Raw genomic sequence first — 24,253 nt, 5'->3', positions numbered from 1 at the left:
CAATCCATAAGAGCATGCAGGGTGTCCTGAATGAAAAGTGGTGGGAGACTGATGACTCGGGAAAGCACCACCAGCTTCTGCACCCTCTGTCCTTTTCCCTTCCTTTTACACCACTCCAGAAGCCAGGCAAGGGCTACAAACCTATCAAGTCATCAAACCTATGGAACTGCCTATTGCTATTCCCCTTGCCTCCTCTGTGAAGGCATTTGACAAGATCTAAGACTGCAATGAGTGAATACAGTGAATTCTCAAATTAGTCTGTAAACCTGCTAACAAGCTATTCTGTCTTGGAATCTTCCCTGGCTCTTGCCTGTACACCGCCATGGGGGGATGCAGTCCAAGAAGCAACCAAAATACTATTAAATAAACATATGAAAAAGGCACCAAGTATTTGATCTAAAAGTAGGGCCTGAAGTCCACCCAGCCTGAAACTACAGAAATTGGAGCAAGCAGTCTTTCAAAGAGGCCGGCCCACTATTCGTGATTTTCACAACAAGGTACCTTGATGAATTTGCAGGGAAACGCAGAGTTTCCCCAAACACAGTTTGAAAGCCACTGATTTGGAAATCTGTATGTTGCACCTCAAGCCCTGGGGCTCAACTGGGCCCTCCTGTCAGGCATGTAAGGCCATGGCCCTGCGCTATCAGGAACGACCGTCAGGTAGAAAAAGGCCAGTATTCTGGTCACAGCCCCTTTGCCTCAATGTCCACCCCTCACATTCGGCCCCACCAACTCCTGGGAAGTGGTCCCCAGACCGCCTCCAAAAGCAAATTCCATTCTTGGGATGAAGGAGCTTTGGCCCCTGATCTGGCGTCGTCGTTTCCGCCACAGCTGCCTCCATCCCGCATGCCCAGAAAACGCTCAGCCGGTCAGGGGGCCATTACCAGGCCAAGCCGGGGCTCTGTCTGCAGCTGGGAAAGCTGCTCCATGTCCCTGCGCAGCTGCTCCTTCTCCTTCTCCAGCTGCTTCTGGGCTGCCCGGAGGTGCTCCAGGTCGAGCTGGTAGGCGGCCTTCTTCTGCTGCAGCTCCTCCCGCTCCTTCTCCAGGCTGTGCAGCCCCTTCTGGACCTGCTCCTCCTGCTGGGCCAGCTGGCCCTCCCGCTCCACCAGCACTTCCTCCCGGGCCTCCCACTCCCTCTCCCGCCGCCGCTTTTCCTCATGGTGCTGGGCCTGCTGCTTCTGCAGGTTGGCCAGCTCCTGCCGCTGCTTCTCCAGGCTGCGCTGCTTCTCCTGCTCGATCAAGGAGTTGGGCCGGAAGGAGCTGCGGCTCAGGGCGCGCTCCATCAGAAGCTGTTTCTGGTCCTCGATGAAGGTGTCCTGCTGCACGACGACCGCCTGCCAAGAAGGGGCGGCCGTTACTGCTGCGGAGGGGCTGGCTCAGCCCCAGAGCACCCGGTCCGTTCCCAGCACCTCCTGTAACGCTCGCCTCTGCAACCCCGAGGAGGCGCTGCCATTCTCTGTACGCCAGACGTGCTTGGAACCTAACGCTGTCCAAATACGATGGCCGCTGCGATCCGGCAGAGCTGGAGGGCAGCAGCTTAGCGGGGAAATGGTGTGGGTCTTGTTGTGCTACATGGAACAAGGGACCGCTTGGGCCCAAGGCAGCTTCTCGGGAAGGGGCTTTCCGTGCCACAGGGCCAGTCCTGGGTGGGGCTGCTTGCAAGACCTATGCCGCCCCCTCCCTCATGCAGGCTGCCCCCTCCCCAAGTGCTCCCGCATTTCCCTGGCCGTGTTTTGGGATATGCCCTCCTGAACTCGGTACCTTCCAGTGGCACTGGACTGCAATGCCCATAATCCCCACTCAGCATGGCCCTTGGCCACCAAATCTGGGAGCTGCCATCAAGCACAACTGAAAGCCACAAGGCTGGGGAAGTCTGCCTTGCCACAAGGGCTCTCCCACCATCCACCCAGAAGATCATCTTGCTTTACTCCAGCCCAGTCACAGGTACCAGCCCAGCAGACTCCCTTATGACGCCCTGGAAAATCTCATAATTTAAGGAAGGCCTCCAGAATTTCCAGGGTATTCAACTGATAAGAACTGGGCTGAATTGACTGATGCTCGCTTTGGCTGCCGATTTTCCATTTTCTGCATTTGGTGCTCCTCATACTATGGAGAGCCCCCATTCAGCTGAAGTGCCACTTGCGGGGGGGGGGGGGCCTGGAGAGGCTTCATTCATCATGCAGTCAGGGAAGCCATATGCCTTCCAGCGTGTGTCTCCTGGAATTACCTGCAACGTGCTCAGCAAGCTATGGAGGTGAGTGATGCTCTGAAGAACTTGCTAGAGAAGAATAAAGAAAAGCCAAAGAGGGAACTGCTGTTAGCTGGCAGCCAAATTCCTTGCTACAGTTGTTTCCTGCCCTTCGCCCTTCAAGGACCTCGGCATAGGCAGAGCTCTACAAATGGACGCCTGGCCAGTGCTGCTCACAGATTCACCACACATTCTCTGGATGCAGAGGTGTCCGTGGTGAACAGGTTCACACATGATACTAGCTCATAGTTTATTTAAACCACGGGCTGTTGCCTACTCAGGGTTTGCCTGGTAGATGAACAAACTGTAGTTTATTTTCTTAATTCCTGGGTTGTTTGTTTCCCATCTTCTTTACCTGCTCCTTTCCCTTTCCCCCAAAAGCCTGGTGGGGGTGGAAATACCATTCTTACCTACGGCTTCTGTAGTCTGGCATCACAACCCGTGTTTCTGCATTCACTCATTATAATAACCCATGGTTCAGACAAGTCAGAGTTCACAACCACAGGTACTCTTTCCAGATTATTTATGTTTATCAAACTGGGGTTAGCATGCTTCTGTTCAGACATCATGATAACCCACAATTCAACAACTCATGGGTTAAATAAACCATGTGCAAACCAAGTCATCATCTTAAGTCTTCTGTTGATCTTAAAAAAAAATACTACTTTATTTGACCAGTTATTTCCATTTGCTGCTCTCGGAACTGCAAACCTGACAAGCAGCTTATAAAAGGAAGGGCAGTAGATAAATGTCCTTCACCACCAGCAGCAGCATTCTACAAACAGGATGATGCCCAGAGGTGGATGACAGACAATGTGCAAGGAGCTGAGTCAAGCAGAGTACTCACACAGCTCCTAGAGGAGTAGAGATACAAGAGTACAGCTAAAACAGTCAGGGAAATATTTCTTGGGAAATATGGAAAAGGGACTGATTGGCTACATGGCTCTAGTCTTAAAAATGCTGGACAGCCTCCAAGACCATGACACAGAAACCTATGACTTGCCCACTGCTTAACTCAGGAATGGGAAGATTCCCAGCTCCCATGATCCTTGACCAATTGCCGTACTGACTGGAACAAATGGGGTCCAACAGGTTTCCCACCATTCCTTAGTCTTACAACACCCCTAAGAAGTATGAGATTCAGCAGAGAGATGGCAGCTCACTGAGCTGACTATTCTGCTAGGTCAAGCATTTGTTCTCAGATACTCCAGCATGCAGGGTTACAACCAAAGCTTGTAAAGTTGCATGGAAGAACATTCTGGCAAATTACCAGCAGAAGTATTCTATTAGAGAGGACTGTTTGGTGGAGCAGATTGCTCCAGGAGGTGGAAGGTTGTCCTTCAGTGGAGCTATTTAAACTGAGGTTGGATGGCTATCAATCAGGGATCCCGTAGCTGCACCCTCTGGTGCCAAGCCTTTGTTGAGCAGTGAGTGTCACTGGTTGGTGAGGTGTGCAATTTGTGGCCCTCCAGAAGTTTTGGCCAACAACTCCCTTCATCCCTAGCTGGCCAAAACATCTGGAGGGCCATGAGTTTCCTCTTCTTGGACTAGATGATCTCCAGCTTTCCTTCCAACTCCATGGTTCTATGATGCCTAGGTCAGACATCATAGAACCATGATGTGAAGGCTAGGTCAACCTTCCCAGTGAGACACAGTTGTGCCCCAAGGACAAAAAGTGATGGAAGGCTTGGGTGTGAGGAGTCTATTTGTATCTAGAAAAATAAGGAACTGCCCCAAATTCAACAGTCCCCCCCAAACCAACATCCCACCCCCCCAAATAAGGCCAAGTTAGAAGAGAAGTTCTTACCTCATTGTTCCTTTTCAGGACAAACATCAAATTGGCCATTCCTCCCTAGCAAGAAGATTGAAATAGTCTTGATGAGAAAGAGGCAAAGGAAGGCCAACAATAAAAATGGCCATGGAGAGAAACCTTACGTACCTTCCCCAGTTTGGTGCCCTGGCTGGAATGCAAGTTCTACCCCAGCACAGTGTTGGACTACAATTATCCCCTGTATGGTGGCCATGGTTTCGGCAGATGGTGGGAATGTTAGACTAGCACAATTGCAGCTGCTGAAGGCTGCCTTAAAGAATTGAATTGTTAATGATGGTTCAGCCACTATTGTGCAGTCTGAACCTCAGAACCAGCTCCAGGTTTTAGGGGCCCCTAGGTGTTGCTGAGCTTCTCACTACTGTGCAGACCACCACTCCTGTTGCCACTTGGGTCCTCATCCTCAGCTCCCATCTGAAGAATGACACTGCAAGGCAGAAGTACAACCAGTGGAGGGGCCTGATCTATGGTGGGCCTAGCTGGCATTACTCTTGGCAGGTCCTGTGCTAAGTCCTGGTACTGGACCATGGCTCCAAGGGTGCCACATACCCAAAGAGCAGAGCTGGGCAGCTGGCAGCAGAAATTTGAAACAGAGAACATGCTTATCAGTTTGCAGATGAAAGGTCCTTACCAGAACTACTGTCTTGCTTATGACACAGTAAACGGTTTAGAAAAGGAGACATACAAATAAAGGCCTTTTTAAAAAAGGAGTTAGTTGCATGTCTCCAGTGTGGGTGGTATGTTTTCTCTGCTTTAATTACAGGCCCAGGCATTCACAGTTTTCGGGCTACAAAGGAAATGGCTGTAAACCAATCCAAGGGCCAAAGGAAGTGATGGGAAGCCCATGGGAAGAAGCCACCTTCAGGGCACTCGCAAGAATGGCCTTCCCCAAACTCCTCCTGGGAGCTGCAGGTGGGATCTGCTGCCCGGCACGCCAGGCGGGCGTCCAGTTCAGGGAGGCTGTCTATTCCGATTGGCAGCAGCTCTCTAGGGTCGCAGACAGCCTGCCCGGTTCCTGCCACTGGAGATGTTGGGAGCTCTGGGCCGTCCACGATGCCATACCTTCTTCAAAACACTGTCGGACTCTGTTCTTCGAAGATCCTGCACTTCATCTCCTTCATCCTTCTCCCCTCCTGAAAAAACAAAACCCAGGAGTCGACCTGTGAGCTTGGCTGAAGCCCTTCGCAGCCCGGGACGCAGGCGCAGCCTCTCCCGTGGAACTCACCCTTGCAGGCGCTCATCTGGTGGCTGTCAAATCCTCCAAAGGTCTCTGCCCTCCTGGGGAGGGAGACGGGCCCCACGCCCTCCTGCTCCAGGCCAAGGCTGCTCATCTGTTGCCCAAAGGCACTTCCGAGGCTCCTGCTCACGAGCCCCTGCAACAGCTCAACTGGAAGGAGGGAGAGCAATGGTGGGAGACACCGAAGGAAGACTAGCTTGGATCTGGTCTGTGGCTGCAGAGCATTTCAAGGTTAAGAGGAGACCAAGGGACCAAAAAAAACGACGACCCGGGGGGTCTCACAGCCCCGTAAAGAAAAGCAGAGTCAGCATGGCCAGTCATGGCCCAGGGCACACGCTGCCAGCATAGCACGTTACTGTGTAGGCCAGTCAGAGCTGGTGGGACCCATTCGCTTCAGGTACTGCACCAGCAGATCAGAATGAGTGGCGTAAACCCCACCTGAGAGGGAATCACTTTCTGGAGTGACCTGCCCACAGCCTGCTAAATACCCCCATGAGACACAGTGAAGGGCGGGATATAACAACTTGGGACGGACAGATGCCATTCTGTTCACCTGCAAGGTCAGTTCCCAGAGGGATCAGAGCTGCCTTGGGTGCCCTTCTGAACAGGCCCCGCTGGCCATAAAGTAAATAGCCAACGTATTCTTAGGATGCTACAACATGGCTGCTGTTTCTCTCTCCCTATAACATCAGAGGAGAGGGCCCTGCCCTGAGGAACTTCCAAACCAGGTTGACAAAGAGGCAGAGAGAGAGGAAGAGGAGGAGAACAAGGAAAGGGTGTGAGTGATGCAGAAGCAAAACTGTAAGCACTGAGGCTTAGTTTTGCTATGGGGTGAAGAGTGGAAAGAGGCTGGGTGGGGTTGGGGGTAGAGTGGGGAGGTGAAGAGGGCACCTGTACAGGTTTTGTGACTGGAGAAAGCGCCCTGGCCTGGACCGAGGGCCCGGGCAACGCTGGTGGCCACTTGCAACCTCAAGATCTCCCCCATGAATTCCTGAAACGTGCTGGGTTGTTTGCCAAAGAAAAACTCAGCAGTTCTGAGCCAGGATGTACCTGCACACACCACACCTCCATCACCCCACATATGTTCAGCCTAGCCTGGATCACACTCCTGCCGGGGGAGAGGGTCCTGAGGGTGACTGGGGGGCGGGGGAGATGAGGGGCCAGCTTACCTTCATTGATCACGCTCTTCATGATGCTTTCCCCCTTGGGGGCTTCCTCTGTATTGGCCCGGAAGAGCGCCCTGGCCCCCAGGCTGTCTTCGTGCCCGCTGCAGTCCGTCAAGTCCCGGAAAATCTTCTCCTTCTCCTCCAGCAGCGTTATGATCTGCTGGTCTTTCTGCTGGAGCTGCTCTGTGGGGTGGACGGGGGTGTGGGAGAAGGTGAAGGCCAGGCATGCAGAACGCCGGTGCGACACCTGAGCTCAAGCCCCACCACCTGGCATGTCAGGGAACTGCAGGCGGCATGCGCACCAAAGCTGCCCTCTGCGGAAACAGGCATGGGCTCTTCCTGCTTGAGCTGTTCGCGCTGAGGGGCAGCGGCTGCTCTTGGAGGCGCCACAGCCACTGTCCCGGACCTTTGCGCAAAGCACCTGCTCTGCCACTGAGTCACAGGCTCGCCCATGCGTGTCTCGCACAGCTTTCCCACGGGAACAGACCGCTGCCACTCATAAGAACTGACTGGACAAGTCCAGTCAGACAAAGGCATTACTGATACCCGAGCAGAGCTGTGCCTTAGGGTCCCATTGCAGGAAACCTCGGATCAAGGCCCTGTCCGGCCATGGAGTTGAAGGGGGCAGTTTTCAACACTAGAACCAGAATCCTATTTTAGGCCAGTGTTCGAGCCACAGTGCTTTTTTTTACCTTTCAGTTCCCTGGCTTTGGAGTCTAGCACTCGCTTTTCCTCTTCCAGCTCGCTTGGGACTCCTTCATCTTCTTCCTTATCCCTGCAGGAAAGGCACAGACTGAGAAAATGGATAAATGGAAGGGCACGGCAGAAGAAAGGGCTCATCAGATGCCAGGTGCTCATCAGATGCCAGGTGCTCAGAAATGGCCTGAACGACTTATCTCCTAGCAGCACTGCTCCAAATTTGTTGGGAAACAGCAAATGCTTTCAGAGGAAGGCCAAGCTTTCAGTTTAGGCAGGGGTGTGGACAAGAGTCAGGATTTTAGAAGCCCAATCTTGACTACATTTAACTTTCCACCATATTAAGCCTAAGAAATTCATATCTGGCCAATTTTTCAAATTGCAATCGGAGATTGTGTGCTTTTGCACTGGCTGGGGTTTGTAACATTTTTATTTATTTATTTTATTTTTCGATTTAGATCCTGCCTTTTTCCTACAAAGGGCTCAAGGCAGCTTACATCATTCTCCTCCTCCATCTTATCCCCACAACAACAACCCTGTGAGGTAGGTTGGGGTGAGTGTCTGTGACTGGCCCAAAGCCACCCAGTTGGCTCCATGGCCGAGCGGGGACTAGAACCCAGATCGCCTGAGTCCCAGTCCCATGCTCTTAACCACTACGCCACACTGGCTTTGTACACACCACATTTTTCAACATATAGCATTTTATAAATATTTCAATGCCACTTGTAGTGAACTTTTTTCATTCCCGTTATAAAATCTGTTTTCTTTGATTCATAGTGAAGACCTAGCAGTCAATTCTAATATTTAACCCTTTTAAAGGTGCTTAACTGTATGCATGGATACCTTTTATTTATGTAAGAGTTACATTTGACTAGTCTATCAAACAAAATACAGTTAATTGATTATTACACTGCAAAAGCACAGTGGATCACTCATAACAACAACCATAGCAAGCTGTCAACCCAGCTCAGGTACACGCACTAGTTTTCCTTTCCGTGCGTCCATCTGTCTGTCTTTCAGCAAAAGGGTCTGTGCATTGGTAGGCCCAGCAATTACAGAGGCCTATTTCACAGTAAATAGCAAAGGTGTGCAGGAACCTTGACTTGGACAGAACTGTAGCTATTTTCTTCCCTTCCACAATTGTGAAAGCATGAAAATGCCTAACTTAGGAACCCTGGAAGCTACCTTATGCCAAGCCTGCTGCACTAGCCAGGTGCTGTCAACATTGGCTGGCCGTGGCTCTGCAAGGTTTCAGGTAGGATCCTTTCCTGGCCCTGCCTGGTGGTCCCTGGGACTTGAACCTGAGCTTTGTATAATGCAAAGCAAAGCCTTTGCCCCTTCCCTGTGAACTCTCCTGAACGTTCACTTGGGATCTCTTCCAACCACAACAGGCCCACATATGCCACACGCATGTCTCCTTACATTGTGTTGATTGTGTCCTGAATGCTTTGTATCCAGCTGTTGCGTTCCTCCTTAGAGCTGGCATGAACCTCCACCATCTCCGGGTCTTTCCCTCCCATGCTAATCAGGAACAAGCCCTTCTCCTCATGGGCGACTTCTCGAACAATCAGCTTCTTCAGCGAGATCACTGTGGATTTTTGATCCTTTTGTCAGACCGGAGAAGGGGAGGGATAGAGAAGAGAGAAAACAAATTAGTTTTCATCTCACACCTTTGGCCATTAGTCAGCGCAATATCCCAAGGTTTGACGGAAAAGGCGATGTCTTGGGAGCACAGGAAGCGCCCTTACACAGTGTAGGACCACTGTTCTCCCAGCCCGATGCTGCTGCCCCAAGTGGCTGCAGCTTGCCAAGGCTTCCAGCTGGATCTCTTTCCAATCCACCTGAAGGTGCCGGAGAACAAACCTGGGACCTTCTCCATTAAAAGCAGGTGCTCTGCCACCGAGCGATGGTGCCTCCCCTAAATGCTGGCCCTGAAGCCACACACTATCACAACACACGGGAACTAGAGGAAGCCTTTTCTGCCTTAACCGTTGCACGCAAACACCACTGGTTCTCTGCTGTCCCAGTGACTCCTTCCAAGTTCATCTTAAAAATGGACTGGGGAGAGTGTTCCACAAACCTGCAGGCCCTGCCTGCATCCTCCCTCAGCGGATCTCAGGACCACGGCTGAGAGCAGAGGGGCTTGCAAAGCATGCCAGTGAGCTTTACAGGGGAGGAAAAATGACACAGCAGAAAACTTCCTGGCCCAAGCTCTTCACCACCACATGGTACCAGTTCCTCTTGAGCCTACACAAATAACTTTTGGTGGCTGGAGTCTCTCCACCCTCACCCGACTGCAAAAGCGCCAACCTAGCCAGTCAGCCAGTGTGAAAGAGAAGCTTTTGCTTCACCGGGCTCCAGGAAACCCCCGGATCAAACCTGTGTTCCCCGATAGCTAGGCAAGCCCTTCCTTCTGCAGGCAACGGGGCAGTTCAGTTTGCAAAGTTAGAGCACATGCACGCACCATTGGGATCACCCCAAACAAGTCTGTGAAACTGTTTTACTTCTTACTAAATGCTGTTTCATTGTTTATTATTTATTTAAAGCATTGGCATGCTCCTTTGCATGGTCCACAGTTGTTAAGAAAGTAAAGCAGTGGAATAATGCATTAAAAAAAGCTAAGAAAAGTTTACGTAGAGGAATCAGGGGCCAAAATCATCTCTTTTTTTGGCCAAGGATCCAGGATATTTCCTACAATGTGAAGTATCATTTTCTTTACTTCAAAGTGAAGTAATGAAATGAAATAAAACAAGGATGCACTTATAGCTAAGTGAAAGCAACTTTTGTTTTAAGGGTGGAAGAGAAAGCACTGAAGATCTTACCAGAGATGCAAATACATATTTCTGATCCTTTTCCTGAAGGAATATTAGAACATCTGAGAGAAGAACAGCTTGGACCTCTGGCAATGAGAGAGAGAGGAAAAAAAGAAAAACATCATAATGTAAAAAACCCAATGAGCAAAAAGCCACACACATCTGTAGAGGTGAGTTGTCCTGCCAGCAGCTAAAGATGGCCTGCTTCCCATGATGCGGCTTTTCAGTAGAGGGAGGGAGGCGCAAATCATGCTCACAACCAACATTTAGGGAAAGGGGTGTGCATTTTTAAAACTCTGCCAAAGGATGCTCAGCTCCCAGCACACCTGGCTTTTTGGCCAGAGATGGATGGATGGACCTTTCAAGCAAGTCCCCCCCGCCCCCGCTTTTGCGAGTGTCTGTGTATGAGAATGCGCTGTTTGGTGCTTACAGTATCAGAATGTAAGAAGAGCTTTGCTGAATCAAAGCAAGGGTCTATCTGGATTAATGTTCTGTTCGCACAGTGGCCAACCAAGTCCTCAACAGCATGGAATGGGATACCAGCGTGGTGTAGCCATTAAGAGACCTGGGTTCTAGTCCCCGCTTAGCCATGAAGCCAAGTGTGTGGCTTTGGCCAGTCACAGACTCGGAGGCCAGCCTGCCTCACCAGGTGGCTGTTGTTGGGATAAGATTAAGAGTCAGTTGTTGTTGTTATTTTGGGGAGGCAAAGCAGAATATAAATCGAATAAATGAATCAATGCAGCCCTTAGCTGCCGCGAAGAGGAACACCTTATTCCTTGAGGAGTTCTTACCACTTGTCATACCAAAGTCATTCAGTCAAGAAAGTAATTCCCCAGGTGTTACAATGTCCCTGAAGAGGATATGGAGGACTGAACTGACTGATCACAAGGATTTTTTTTTGTTTAATGGACAGGTGTGGCTATAATTTTAAAAAAGATAACAACGTGCAAACTGCCAAGAGCTCCTACAGTTTTGAGTTTCAGTAAATTTTGATAATGAACCATAAACCGTAAGTGATTTGTCGATAGCTACCTGCTTGCTGGTGGCTCAGTGCTGGAAGGAAAGACCTTTAGTATTGCTGGAGGAGTGGGGAAGACTGATAGGGCATAGGATTTTAATGTACAAAGTAAACTGCTATGAAAATGTGTGGGGGATCTAAAGAAAAGGATCTCTTTGGAATATTAGTACTGGAATTCAAAGCTTAATTATGGAACTGTTAACAGGAAAGAAGTATCAAACATCATTTCAGTACAAAAAGAACAACTAGACATCACAAAACACTAATGCACACATTCAGATCATTCACACGGGGTTAAGTTCCAGGGACTGTACCCTGCTGGTTGCGTGCTTGAAGGCCACCTGTATCAAAAACGCTCTGCATGTAGCCAATTAACTTCTTGAGAAATGGTTAGGCATCCAACTGACATTCTCAAAGATGGACAAAACGATTCTGACCTAGGGCAATGTTTTCCTGTCTGGGGTCTCTAATCCACCCGAAACAGACATTCCTAGCTGTCTCCCCAGCTGCAAATGACGCACCAGCTTCCGCGCCACCTGCAACCTCCCTTTCCACCAGCCCCCAGGCCAAATGCTATTGCCACTGAGTCACTCCCCTCCCCACCCCCACCCCGTGCACCAGCAGTTCATTCCTTTGGAGCCACCTAAGCTATTCCGATGCACTTGAGGCAGGAGATTTGACAGGAGAGTCACGTCACACATGTACTTGGGAGGAGGGACTCACTACCTGTGTCCCAGAGGCGTGCATGCATATGCTGACTCTGGCAAGTAAACCGGGCATGTATCGAAGGTTCATAATAGCTGCACAGGAAAAAGACGCTCATACCAAAGCCTTTCCACAGCCCAGACAAAAGGCTGCACCAACCAGCTCTGGGTGGTGTCAGTTCTTCATTAGTGACCCAAACTCCCTCGGGAAGTCTGGCTGGTGTTTGGCAGCAGGTTAAATGGCACAGTTTCAAAGGCCCCTTCAAGATTGATCACTCATTGATTACAGCTCCAGCAACCTCATGCCGACATGGTTGGCTGTGACCATCAGATGCACAGGAGCCAACTCTGACCAAGACATGTTGGCATCTGAGACAGATAATCCAACAAGCAGAAACTACAAATACAGTTTTACACCATTAAATAACTAATCATCTGCCTTGGACACCCCACATGTGCCTAAGGCAGGGCCAGACCAGACTGCATGATGGATCGATCCATCTGTACATATGCTTAGTGGTTTTATGTACTTTGTTCTATTATATTGCTTAATTGTTATTTTAATTGAGTGTAAGTCTTTGGGGGTCCCAAAGTTAGTGTGCGTTGTTTTTATTAAGAAATGGCAAGGTTTACTTGTGCTTAAATGGAGAGGAATTTAAGAGATGGCCTTAATGTGGAAAGCATACTGGATTGTGGCCAAAGATGTTGATTTTTATCCAAAATGCAAGGAAAGGGCGAAGAATTAGGGTTCTACTACCTTTCAATCTGCCCGCGGCATTTTTCAGGGAGACAGGCCCATCCCGGACAAATTTCCTGCGCCGCAGGTCCTCCCTGGCAAACATCTGTCCACTCTTCATTCTCATGATGGACTTGCTGTCTGACCGGGTGTAGATTTCATTGAGACGCATCTTCTTCTCATAGTTGCTGACTTTACTGTTCACGGCAGTGATGACTTCCTTTACTAGGTTTAGCGACAGTACCAGGTCTTGATGTTCAATATCATTTTCTGAAAACATAAGAGAAACTTTCCTTTCAGTTGTTGCCCTTGCATTTGTGTTCTCTCACCCCACTACTGAGCTCGAAACACCCGGCTCTTGACTTCTCATCCCCAGCCCCCCTGGAGCCATCAGCCTGGCATGCATCTGCAGCAGAAACACTTGACTGTAAGCCACAGATGTCTTCCCAGGTGAGAATTCATTGCGAACAAGGAAGGCCAACCTGCAATATTCTCTCTGGCCGAGATGCATGAGTACAGTAAGAGAAAGAGACTCTTATGGGGTACAGAGCCTAAATGCATGTGTGGCCCTTGACAACTGACATAGCGCATCGTTATTTTGTCCCCAAATAGTTCTACCCAAATAGGGATCAAGTGTCGAAGCAGCACGAGAGGAGCTGGCACTGCCAGGGCGGCCTTAACTTCACGCTGCCATCAACATCTTATGGCTGCCTCGCCGTGGCAAGTCTGATTTTGCTTTCTGGAACAGCCCCGGGGGGATTGCTTGCTTGTCTGCTTCCCCCCACACCTTTTCACCGTGTGTGTGTCTGTGTGTGTTTGTGTGCGGAGAAGGGATGGGGTGACAGAGAGAGCAATCTGGCAAACTCTGCCCAGTTGGGCCCTGACCCCACCCGTCATTGGCTAGTAACCTCCGTGGTGACTTTTCATGTGGGTCAATGGCCCGACATGGGGAAAAGACTGCTCTCCTGACCGATCTGCGTGGGTACAATTAAACCCAAATGAACCACTTTGAGAGCATGGGCAGATCTAGAAATTTAACATTTGGAAGCACTATTTCAAGATCGCTTCCGAGAAAAGGAGCTTTCCATGGAAAGGGCTTTCATCAAAGACAACAGTCCAATCATCACATGAGCACAAAGGGACTCCAAAACACTGATGAAATGGTCTCACAAAAGATGCTGACTAAACCGTGATGAATTGGGGCCAACTGATGATGCCATTATGTTTTCGGGTTTCCTGCCATGCTAGAAAACAGTGGAGTTTTAAAGCATTTTCCAGGAGAGCAACGTCTTATTTCTACAGAAACGAAAAGGAATCACCTTTTGTATACTGCAGTATTCTCTGTAACAACACGGGATATTTGGTGATCCTCTGCGTCACCAGCAAGATGCACTCCGGAATGCCCAGGCGTCTCACCACGGAGCTGCTCATCTTTTTCTGGAGAATAGGGAAGTAAGCAAACATGCTAGGTTGGCAGGAGTGAGAGGTGAAGGGGACCTACCTAGATAACACTTCTCCATGCTATCACCGTTAGCAAAGCAGCTTGCATGTACTTTATTTTCATGTATTTATTATATTTCTATCCCACCCTTTTTCTTCAAGGAATCTAAGGCAGCACACTTAAGTCTCCTCCTCTCAACTGCAGCCTCACAACAACAACCCTGTGAGGTAGGCTAGGCTGAGTGTCAGTGCCTGACCCAGGGAGCTTTAGGGCTGAATGGGGTCTAGAACCGGGCTCTCCTGGATCCCAGTCCAACACTCCAACCACCATGCCATACCAGTCCTGTTATACCTTGCAAATGAACCCCAAGATGCTCCAATTCTGCAGCTCTCTGGCCAAGAACTGGTTTGGAGAACCAGGACTGCTTTAGAGGTCCTGTCACATAAAAAAAATCATTCCTAGCTACCCAAAAGCATTCTTTCAGCAACTCAATAAAATATATAATAAAGTAATACATGTTAGAAAATAATTTATTTATAATATAGCTTTATAACTATAAAATACGAAGCTAAAACAAAAACTAAACTATTATTGCAACAGTTTAGCTGCAAAAGAGCAGAACCAGGCTTCCAGCTCCCTGTTCAACACTACCACCCAAGCTTCTGGTGCTTACAGGGAATGTACGGGTGGAGAAACCACCAGGAATTCAGTTCGGTGGCCTGACTGTCTCATATTTAGAGAGCCAGTGTGGTGCAGTGGTTCAAAGCGTGGGGCTGGCACTCGGGTGATCTGGGTTCTAGTCCCTGCTCAGACATAGAACTCACTGGGTGACTTTAGGCCACTCACAGACTCTCAACCAAGCCTACCTCACAGAGTGGTTGTTGTGGGGATAAGATTGGGAACAGGAGGAGAAGAATGATATAAGCCACTTTGAGTTCTTAAAGAAAGAAAATGGTGGGATAGAAATCCAAGAAATAAATAAAATAAATAATTATCCCTCTGATACCACACCTATTATCATTATCTAAAGTGCACACATTTCCTGTCTCCATGATTTTAATTAAAGCTTTTCCTGATCTGGAAAAAACCCCTGCCCCATTTGCTAGATGTACTGAACATTCCCAAGAGCTCTTGTTGCAGCAGCTGGACCGTGGAAAGAAAAACACAACACTTTCACTTTGCCTTTCTGCACCCCCTTTCCTGAGTCTGGTCTCTCCACACCTGAGAGCCAGCATGCCTAGTGGTTAGAGTGCTGAACTGGGACTCTGAAGCTTGCTGGGCGACTTTGGGCCCATCATGGACTCTCAGCATCACCTGCTTCACAGGGATGTGATGAGGATTAAATGAATTAAAAATACAACATAAGCATAAGCTGCCTTGGGTTCTTTGAAAATCCCAATATGCTTGCAAAATGCCACACTACTGGTTGATTACCTTAATGAATGCTTGGAACCGTTTCTCCTTAGAGTACAGGTCTTTGAAGTAATTTACCGCCTCGTTCTGGTGTCCACAAAACTTGCCATACGTTTTTTTCATTCGTTCAGCATTCTCCCAAGAAAACTAGGAACAGAAAATAGAAATCAGAGATCCCCTGCATAGTAGATGATTTTTTAAAAATCAGGTAGGAGGAAAATTGGTGGGTCTCACTAGAAAACCTGGCAGAAGAGGCTTTCCCCCTCTTTAATTTTGCTGCTGCAAACAACACAGAGTTCCCACCGGCAGGCTGGTGGCTGCCATTCTCCGCCCACCCAATGCCCACCCAACTCACCAGTTACACAGCGGCGGGGACTATGGAGAGAGAAAAGCACCTGTTGCGGCAGCTGCAAACCTTGATTTGGAAAAAGGAAGGAAGCAGCTGCAAGTTGCTGGGAAAATGAATTCCCCACCCCAGCCATGGAAAAGACCACAGCAAGGCCCAAGGAAACGGGGGGGGGGGGGGGTTGAATACATCAGTATCCCACTAATCACAAAGTCCTGGGCTTGCATCCCTGCTTGCCCCGTGCCCACAATGCCACTGCTGCCACAGATGCTTTTCCTTGCATGGGCCCTGGAAATTGGAAGAAATTTGCCCAAGCCCAGAAAGAATAGCTGAGCTTTCCCCCAGACAGGTCTCCTCCTCCATATGGGATGCCTAATTTGGGAAAGGGGGGTCTTTCCGTGACTCTATTCTATTAATGAAGAAAGTAGGGAAAAGCACTAGGCCACTCAGGTATGACCTAAATCATATCCCTGATGAATATACAGTAGAGGTGACATACAGATTTAAGGAAATAGATCTGATAGAGTGCCTGAAGAACTATGGATGGAGGTTTGCAACATTGTACAAGAGGCAGCAACTAAAACCATCCCAAAGAAAAAGAAATTCAAGAAAGCAAAATGGCTGTCTGAGGAAGCTTTACAAATAGCTGAGGAAAGAAGGGAAGCGAAAGGCAAGGGAGAAAAGGAAAGATACACCCAATTGAATGCAGAATTCCAGAGAATGGCTAGAAGAGAAAAGAATGCCTTCTTAAATTAACAGTGCAAAGAAATAGAAGAAAACAGAGATCTCTTCAAGAAAATTGGAGATATGAAGGGAACGTTTCATGCAAAGATGGGCATGATAAAGAACCAAAATGGCAGGGACCTCACAGAGGCAGAAGAGATTAAGAAGAGGTGGCAAGATTACACAGAAGAAGTATACAAGAAAGAGCTTAATGTCCCTGATAACCACGATGGGGTGGTCACTGACCTCGAGCCAGACATCCTGGAATGTGAAGTCAAATGGGCCTTAGCAAGTCTGAGCAACAACAAAGCTAGTGGAGGCGACAGTATTCCAGCTGAGCTATTCAAAATCCTAAAAGACGATGCAGTTAAAGTACTACACTCAATATGCCAGCAAATTTGGAGAACTCAACAGTGGCCACAGGATTGGAAAAGGTCAGTTTACATTCCAATACCAAAAAAAGGCAATGCCAAAGAATGTTCAAACTACCGCACCATTGCACTCATTTCACATGCTAGCAAATTTATGCTCAAAATCCTACAAGCTAGGCTCCAGCAGTATGTGGACCAAGAACTACCAGAAGTATAGGCAGGATTTCGAAGAGGCAGAGGAACTAGAGATCATATTGCCAACATACGCTGGATCATGGAGAAAGCTAGCGAGTTCCAGAAAAACATCTACCTCTGCTTCATTGACTATGCTAAAGTCTTTGATTGTGTGGATCACAACAAATTGTGGCAAGTTCTTAAAGAGATGGGAGTACCTGATCATCTTATTTGTCTCTTGAGAAACCTATATGCAGGTCAAGAAGCAACAGAGAGAACTGTGCACAGAACCACTGATTAGTTCAAAATTGAGAAAGGAGTTTGGCAAGGTTGTATACTGTCGCCCTGTCTATTTAACTTATATGCAGAGCACATCATGAGAAAGGCAGGCCCAGATGAATCATCAGTTGGAATTAAGATTGCTGGGAGAAATATCAACAACCTCAGATATGCAGATGATACCACTCTAATGGCAGAAAGTGAAGAGGAACTAAAGAGCCTCTTGATGCGGGTGAAGGAGGAGAGCGCAAAAGTTGGCTTGAAACTCAACTTTAAGAAAACTAAGATCATGGCATCCGGTCCTCTCACTTCCTGGCATATAGATGGGGAAGAAATGGAGGTAGTGACAGATTTTATTTTCCTGGGCTCCAAGATCACCACAGATGGTGACTGCAGCCAAGAAATTAAAAGATGCTTGCTCCTGGGGAGGAAAGCTATGGCAAATCTAGACAGCATACTAAAAAGCAGACATCACCCTGCCAACAAAATGCATACAATCAAGGCTATGGTTTTCCCAGTTGCAATGTATGGCTATGAAAGCTGGACCATAAGGAAGGCTGAGCGCTGAAGAATTGAGGCCTTTGAATTGTGGTGCTGGAGGAGACTCCTGCGAGTTCCTTGGACCACAAGATAATCAAACCGGTCAGTCCTAGAGGAGATCAACCCTGACTGCTCTTTAGAAGGCCAGATACTGAAGATGAAACTCAAATACTTTGGCCACCTAATGAGAAGGAAGGACTCCCTGGGGAAGAGCCTAAAGCTGGGAACAATAGATGGCAAAAGAAGAAGGAGATGGCAGAGGATGAGGTGGCTGGATGGAGTCACTGAGGCAGTTGGTGTGAGCTTAGGTGGACTCTGGGGGATGGTGGAGGGCAGGAAAGCCTGGAGAAATGTTGTCCATGGGGTTGTGATGGGTCAGACACAACTTCGCAACTAACAACATTCTTAATTCATATCTGCACAAGGTTTCAGCTGAAGGAGAAAGTATGAATGATTCCACTAACCCAAATATGAATGATTCCACTAACCCAAACAAATCAAACCACAAACAAATGAATGAGAAATGGGGGAAGAGGGTGCTTCCTGAGTGGGACTTGCAGTGGGTGCTGGGGAAGAACAGTTCTAGGGTTCTGTGTTGATTTTTGCCCCCGCTCACAAGATGAGCAAAATAAATCATGCAAGCGGAATACTTCATTTTTATTTGCAAAAATAAAGCAGAGGCTGTGATCCACCCTCAGGCACATTCCCCACTGCTCACTTGGTTCACTAGGATGTCCCCTATCCTCTTGATGACAAAGTTCTTATCGCTTCTGTCTGCCAGTGACTCCTTCTTCCTCTCCAGAATTCGTTGGAAGAACTGGCTGTGGATATTTAACAAGTCATCTAGGCACGGGAAGACTTTTTCCACCATCTGCTGCTCATACTGCAACTCCTGCACCATCCCTCTGCTGTAGACATCACTCATGATCTTCAAGGTGCGGACATGGTGCATCTCCGTTTGCATCAGTTCTGCAGGAGAGGAGCAGACAGGGATAAACAAAAGACACAACAAAAGATTGTGTTTGATTCTTCAAAGCACAAAAGAGCCACAAAACCAACTTCGGGTCACAGCACTCAGCTTTCCAAACAACTGGACATTAGATTACAAATTTCAGACTTAGCCATGGCTGGCAAACATGCGAGTCATAGTCAAGGGCATATTTATTGAATTTAGGACATCCTGCCTTAACTCATAATGTTTGTTTTGCAATATAAAACCACAAAACAAGGTAAGAACACATCAACAAGCAACATAGGGCTATTGGTGCAGTTTATACATTTAGTAAAGAAATAAACAAACATAAAAGAACAGGATGGACAGAAAGAAAAACAGCACAGGAAAAATAAACAACAGAATGCTGAAAGGATCTACTTTAAAGAGGAAGAGAGAGAAATCAGTGAAGTGCTTGCTAAAACCAGAGTAGCTGCTAAACAAGATTCTAGCAGCAAACAAGGCAGGTGAGTGAGCCTCTGTACTGCCTCACCCTTTTCTTTGATTAGAAGATTAAAAGATACAACTATAAGAGAAACCACACCCTCTCTTGCCAATGTATACCAAGTCGCAGAATTTAGTTTCTGTGGCTGCAGGTTTTAGATTGACTGATATGCTTTGCTAGAAAGATGCTTACCGTAGATGACATCCTGCCGCTTCACAACATCCTTCTTCTGCTGCCGGAGAAACTTGCTGTCTACCACTTGACTCCAGGACTGGGCTTCCAACTGCTTTGAGTCCGTTTCAAAATCTCCCATGAGCTGGCCTTCATTCATGTCTGCACCTAGGAGGGCGGAGAGGTCGCTCATGATGCAAGCACTCCTGGGATGCCTTCCTCCACCTTGGTCTGATATACGGTGGGCTAATGTGCTCACTAGAGGTGCTGACAGTGTGATTTGCTCTTTGGTTGGGGATAACGGCAAATGCTCTGATGGTGACCCAAAATAAGGATTAGCTACCCAGAGTTTCATGGCTACTGCACTTTCATGGCCACAGATCCCTGCAAGCATCTTAGCACCTGAGTGAGCACATTCTGAACCTTGGCGCAGCAGCTCGGATCTTTCAAGTGAAGAATTCCAATCAGGCTCACTCACTACCCAAGCTCACCTTGGTCTGCTTTTCATCGGAGAAGAGAAAGACCCTAAGGTCATTTCATGGGGCAAGAGCACTGCCCTTTTACCAGTCTGCGCAACTTTGGCCCAAGGGTTCAGCCTGTGCAGGCATCAAGCATCGCTTGAGGTTTTAAGGGCACGAGTGAGCTTTGGACGGCCTTGTATGTTTTACCTGGGAGCCCTCTTACATCCTGCAGAGTCTAGAACAAGCCTCTTCAGCCTCATGCCCTCCAGACTGCTGGACTAGAATTCCTAGCATGCTCCAGCCAGCTCAACATCCCCTGGGCTTACCAAGTAGGACCAAAAACCATTTTATGCATCATGTTAGGAAATCCAATTATATACATTTGACCAGAAGAGTAGCTCCTGGGTATGAACTGAACCAAACATGGCTGTACAGTGTACAAAACATAATGATAATGCAGGCGGGGGGAGGGAACACTTTGAGAAATTTCCCACCTACTTATATGGTTCGTTTGTAGGGTGAAGTCTGCAGAATAGGGTGAAATATTTCTCCTACTCAGAGTAAAGGCAGAAAGCATTGCCTTCACTGTGATTTGAGCTCCTAATTTCATCACATGGTCAGATCTGATTGGATACAGGGTACTACACAGTCATCTCATCAGCTGGATCACATACCCACCAAGAACAGGAATGATCTTCTGTCGACTACTGAGAATTTGACTCAAACCTAGAAATGATATGCATGCGTGTGCACACACACAGCCTTTTATAAGTTATTTGGTGGCTAAAAGCTGAGAAAATTCTCATTACTGTGTGAGCAAACCATTTATGTAATTTTGTGTAACTGCACTGCAATTAACATGCAATTTATCTGCCTTTGTTTACTCTGGTAAATTAATGGAATTGTGGAAGAGAGCATCACAAGCCTGCATATTCAAGCCATGAAAGCAATAACAGATAGAAATATCAACAGACATGACACAATCAATACAGCTTATTTAAGACCACATTACTTTGCAAAGACGCACTGTTTACTTGTCCTCTGAATACCATTTCAGAAAAATGCTGGGGGTTGAGGAAACCTCCGCTACCAAGGTGGGTTGGGTGCTTGCACATTGTGAGTTGTGAGTCTCCTAGTCTGAGATCAGCTAACAGAAATCCAGAAAGGCTCAGCATTCTACCTGGGGACATAGGTCAATGCAACCTCATTGGATTTAGGTACCTGAAGCAACCTATTCATGAGCAGAACAGCAAACCAATCATGGTAACTTGCATGTCTCCATGTGCACCCCCCCCAAACCTGGGGGGTCCCCCAAACTTCCAGAGCAGATTTGAGGGAGCTGACACAATGGGGAGAGGAAATTCTTTCCATGAGGCGTTTCCCTTCCCCTGGCAGAAAGACACTAACGGCTCCACCCAAGCAGCGCGCAGCCCTCACACACAGCAGCCAGATCAAGCTGTCCCTGCTGGGGTCAGCAACCATTGGGCCCATGGAAAATCAAGAAACTGTTCTGGCCACAACCAAAACTGGCTGCCAAGGCTTAACACAAAGGGAAAACAACCTTCCCAGAGGAAGGGAGATGGTCATCTAGGGGCTCCCATGTTACTTTGTGTATCATTGTAAAAAATAAATGCACAATATATTTTGTATATATTTTCTCAGAAGATACACTTTTCTAAACTTAATTTTACCTGAATGAGGTTCTGTGTGTGTAAGAATTCTGTCCATCAAGGAGAGATCTACATGAAGCCCCTTCTGACTGTGCTTGTTATCTACATGCAAGACACCTTGTACGTGTGGAAATGTCCAGCTCCAATCTTGCAGCGTATCAAGACCTCAGCAGTTTTGCCAATGTCACTCACCTTCGTCTGTTAGGGACTCCATGGATTCATTCACTCGGCAGATTTTGTTCAAGGAATCTGTCGAATGAGAGAGGAACTTCCACGTGTGAAGCATGCTTTCATCATTTCCAACTCTGAAGGGATAAGGAAGGGGGGGCAAAGAAAAAGACAACACGGGCCCTTTAGGATGCCAGCTGCAAGTAAACATGTGGCTGTGCATTGGCTGCGGGAGGCCAGGTCTCTGCTAAAGAGCTGCAAAGCAGGGAAGTCACGATTTCTAGGGGGGTGTGGTCATAGCCCGGTTCTTCCCTGCAAGACCCTCCCCCAGCATCAGCCTTACTTTGATCCCTGTTTGGAATTTCCAGTTACTCAAATCTGCTAACCATTTTTGACATCTTTTTTTGCAACGGGAGATGATGAACACAGTCAGACTAAGTGATGATCTTTAAATCAAACTGCCATGTGAAGGTGTCAAAATGCAAAGAACGTATGAAGCTGACTTATACAGCAGGGGAGGCCAATGGATCATCTGGTGCTGTGCTGTAAACTCCAGGAGTTGCTGAGCCTCTTTCAGCCCCAGGGCAGAACTGAGTTTTGGAGAAGCTCCAGGGACTGCATTCCTGTGACAAGCAGGGCCAATGATACCAGTGCATAGTTGAGCTTAAAGTTCTTACTACAAGCTGCAGAGTTTAGGGAAGTTACTTCAGCCTTTTAGAATGCGAAGAACCGCACAAAATGCACAAAATGATTAAGGGAAATGGGGTGGGGCCATGGGACCACAGAGGGTCGAACTGGGACCCCAGGTGGGCTGAATTTGTCCTTCAGGGCTGGAGGCCAACCACGCTAGGCAGCCTGGATCAGAAGTAGCTCTTTCTGGTGCCAGGCAGAGCCCTTCTGCAGCCCCATCACCAAGACCTTTTAACTGGCAGATCCAGGAATCAAACTTGGGATCCTGCTCACATCACGTACTGTCTCAACTGAGCCACGGGCTTGTCACCAGCTCTGGCCATGCACACATGAGTGGCAACTATGCCCACCCAGAGAGAATGAGTCTTACCCAGCGATGTTCTGGATTGAGACACTTTTCGAAAGGGCTGGGTTGGGCAGCTGCTGGGATCTCCTGTTATTGAACAGGGAGGTGACAGTGTTCTCATCTGGGGCTAATATCGCCGATCGAGGTCTTTCCTTTGGTTGAGAGGCTGCAAAGGAAGCATCAACGGGCATTAATGACCAAGCTCACAGAGCACCTTTCTGACACGAGTTCCCAGCATTTGAACCAGGCAGTTTTATTGCACAGATGGGCAAGTTGTAGCCCCCCAAATGTACTAGCTTACAACTCCCACTATTCCTCACCCCTCACCCCGACTAACACTTAGGGACACTGCAGGTCAAAAGTTCTGGTGAGCTTCAAGTTGCCCATCCTGGCTTCTTGACCTGCACAAGAGATCCCTTGCTAGCTTTCTAAACATCGAGACAGGCAGCAAGGCGCATGCAGAATAAAATGTGCCATGCCAAATCACAACATGGACATTTTTGAGTACAGTAACACCAACCCTTTTCATTTGCTGAGCTCTTCTAAAGCTGCTTCTTTCAGACTATCTGTGATCTCACTGCCTATGGTTCCCCTTTCTGCTAAGGTAAGAACCAAGATGAAGCATGTGGTCTCTTAGGTAAGAGTTTCTGTCATCAGTAGCATGCCATTGTCACCAGAAAAGGGACAGACATATGCCGCTAATTGTACAGTCTAAACAAGATTCTGTGCAGTGTCACTGACTGCTATTTTTTAAAATGTCAGCTGACTTCTCTGTGGTGCTTCCATCTCTATAAGCTTCTGTGGATTCCGCAGAACTGTCACAAGCACCTGTAACATCACCTTCGGGATCTTGCCAAAGTGAAAGACAGGATGGCTACAGGCTTATTCAATAAACCAGATCTGTCCTGGTGCTCAAAGCACACGCTAGGCTATGATTCCAAAGCCTACACTGATGTATAATACAATTACCAGCTTTTGAGAAGCTGCAGAAAGGTGGCGACAGGGATTGAAAAAAAGCTACTCACTCTTGCTTCTCATGACTACTGTGGGCAATGAGGAAGTATCATGCGGCTGAAGTCCTGTTTTCTGGAGATGAACGAAACAACAGAAAGGGCAGGTTTCAGTCTTGCACTAGAAGTCATTATCCGAAGAAGTCTAGAATATACATCCATGCATCTCTCATTTCCCCCACCCACTCTTGCTCTCCCTCATTCTCTCCCTCCCTCCCCCCTCTCTCTCTCACACACACAGTATAGCCATGCAAGTGAATACTCTTGGAATGCATGAAGGAGCCACTTTTTTGCTTTTATGAGGCCTGTGATCAGTATCTCCCCACATGTGGCAAGCTCAAGCAGCAGGAAAGTTTCTAGCTTTCCACAAGCTTGGAAATGTTGACATGGGGAGGGATTTTAAGCAAGTCAAATGCACACAATCTCCATTCTGAGGTTGCAGGGTCCTTTGGAAATGTCTTGCTCTTCCAATCCATGGGCTATTCAGCTTAGCCTTCCATCTGGCCCATGGAGAGAGCAAATCAGAATGACCACAAAGCTAAAGTTTCAAGTCACTGTGCTTAGAAAA

The 24,253-nt window shown here is 47.9% G+C and overlaps 1 protein-coding gene across 11 annotated transcripts in view; it reads right to left on the bottom strand.

Annotated features, from left to right (window-relative positions):
* AKAP13 (A-kinase anchoring protein 13) overlaps nucleotides 1-24,253 on the bottom strand; it is a 268,166-nt gene that overhangs the window by 5,329 nt on the left and 238,584 nt on the right. For all 11 annotated transcript variants that reach the window (XM_044444959.1, XM_044444962.1, XM_044444958.1 and 8 more), the window contains 17 exons: nucleotides 23,701-23,761; nucleotides 22,700-22,841; nucleotides 21,664-21,776; nucleotides 19,362-19,508; nucleotides 18,452-18,702; nucleotides 15,322-15,447; nucleotides 13,766-13,883; nucleotides 12,468-12,716; nucleotides 9,998-10,074; nucleotides 8,598-8,779; nucleotides 7,172-7,254; nucleotides 6,483-6,662; nucleotides 5,302-5,463; nucleotides 5,139-5,209; nucleotides 4,056-4,100; nucleotides 2,228-2,278; nucleotides 885-1,334 (listed from right to left, as the gene is read on the bottom strand). In XM_044444959.1, the coding sequence (XP_044300894.1) occupies nucleotides 885-1,334; nucleotides 2,228-2,278; nucleotides 4,056-4,100; nucleotides 5,139-5,209; nucleotides 5,302-5,463; nucleotides 6,483-6,662; nucleotides 7,172-7,254; nucleotides 8,598-8,779; nucleotides 9,998-10,074; nucleotides 12,468-12,716; nucleotides 13,766-13,883; nucleotides 15,322-15,447; nucleotides 18,452-18,702; nucleotides 19,362-19,508; nucleotides 21,664-21,776; nucleotides 22,700-22,841; nucleotides 23,701-23,761 (2,508 nt within the window). The remainder of the gene's footprint in view (nucleotides 1-884; nucleotides 1,335-2,227; nucleotides 2,279-4,055; nucleotides 4,101-5,138; nucleotides 5,210-5,301; nucleotides 5,464-6,482; nucleotides 6,663-7,171; nucleotides 7,255-8,597; nucleotides 8,780-9,997; nucleotides 10,075-12,467; nucleotides 12,717-13,765; nucleotides 13,884-15,321; nucleotides 15,448-18,451; nucleotides 18,703-19,361; nucleotides 19,509-21,663; nucleotides 21,777-22,699; nucleotides 22,842-23,700; nucleotides 23,762-24,253) is intronic.

Source organism: Varanus komodoensis, unplaced genomic scaffold (genome assembly GCF_004798865.1).
Source record: "Varanus komodoensis strain SLA01 unplaced genomic scaffold, ASM479886v1 scaffold46_3, whole genome shotgun sequence".
In the NCBI taxonomy this organism is placed as follows: Eukaryota; Metazoa; Chordata; class Lepidosauria; order Squamata; family Varanidae; genus Varanus; species Varanus komodoensis.
Note: the sequence above shows the minus strand (reverse complement) of the source record. Positions and strands in the feature narration are given on the sequence as shown.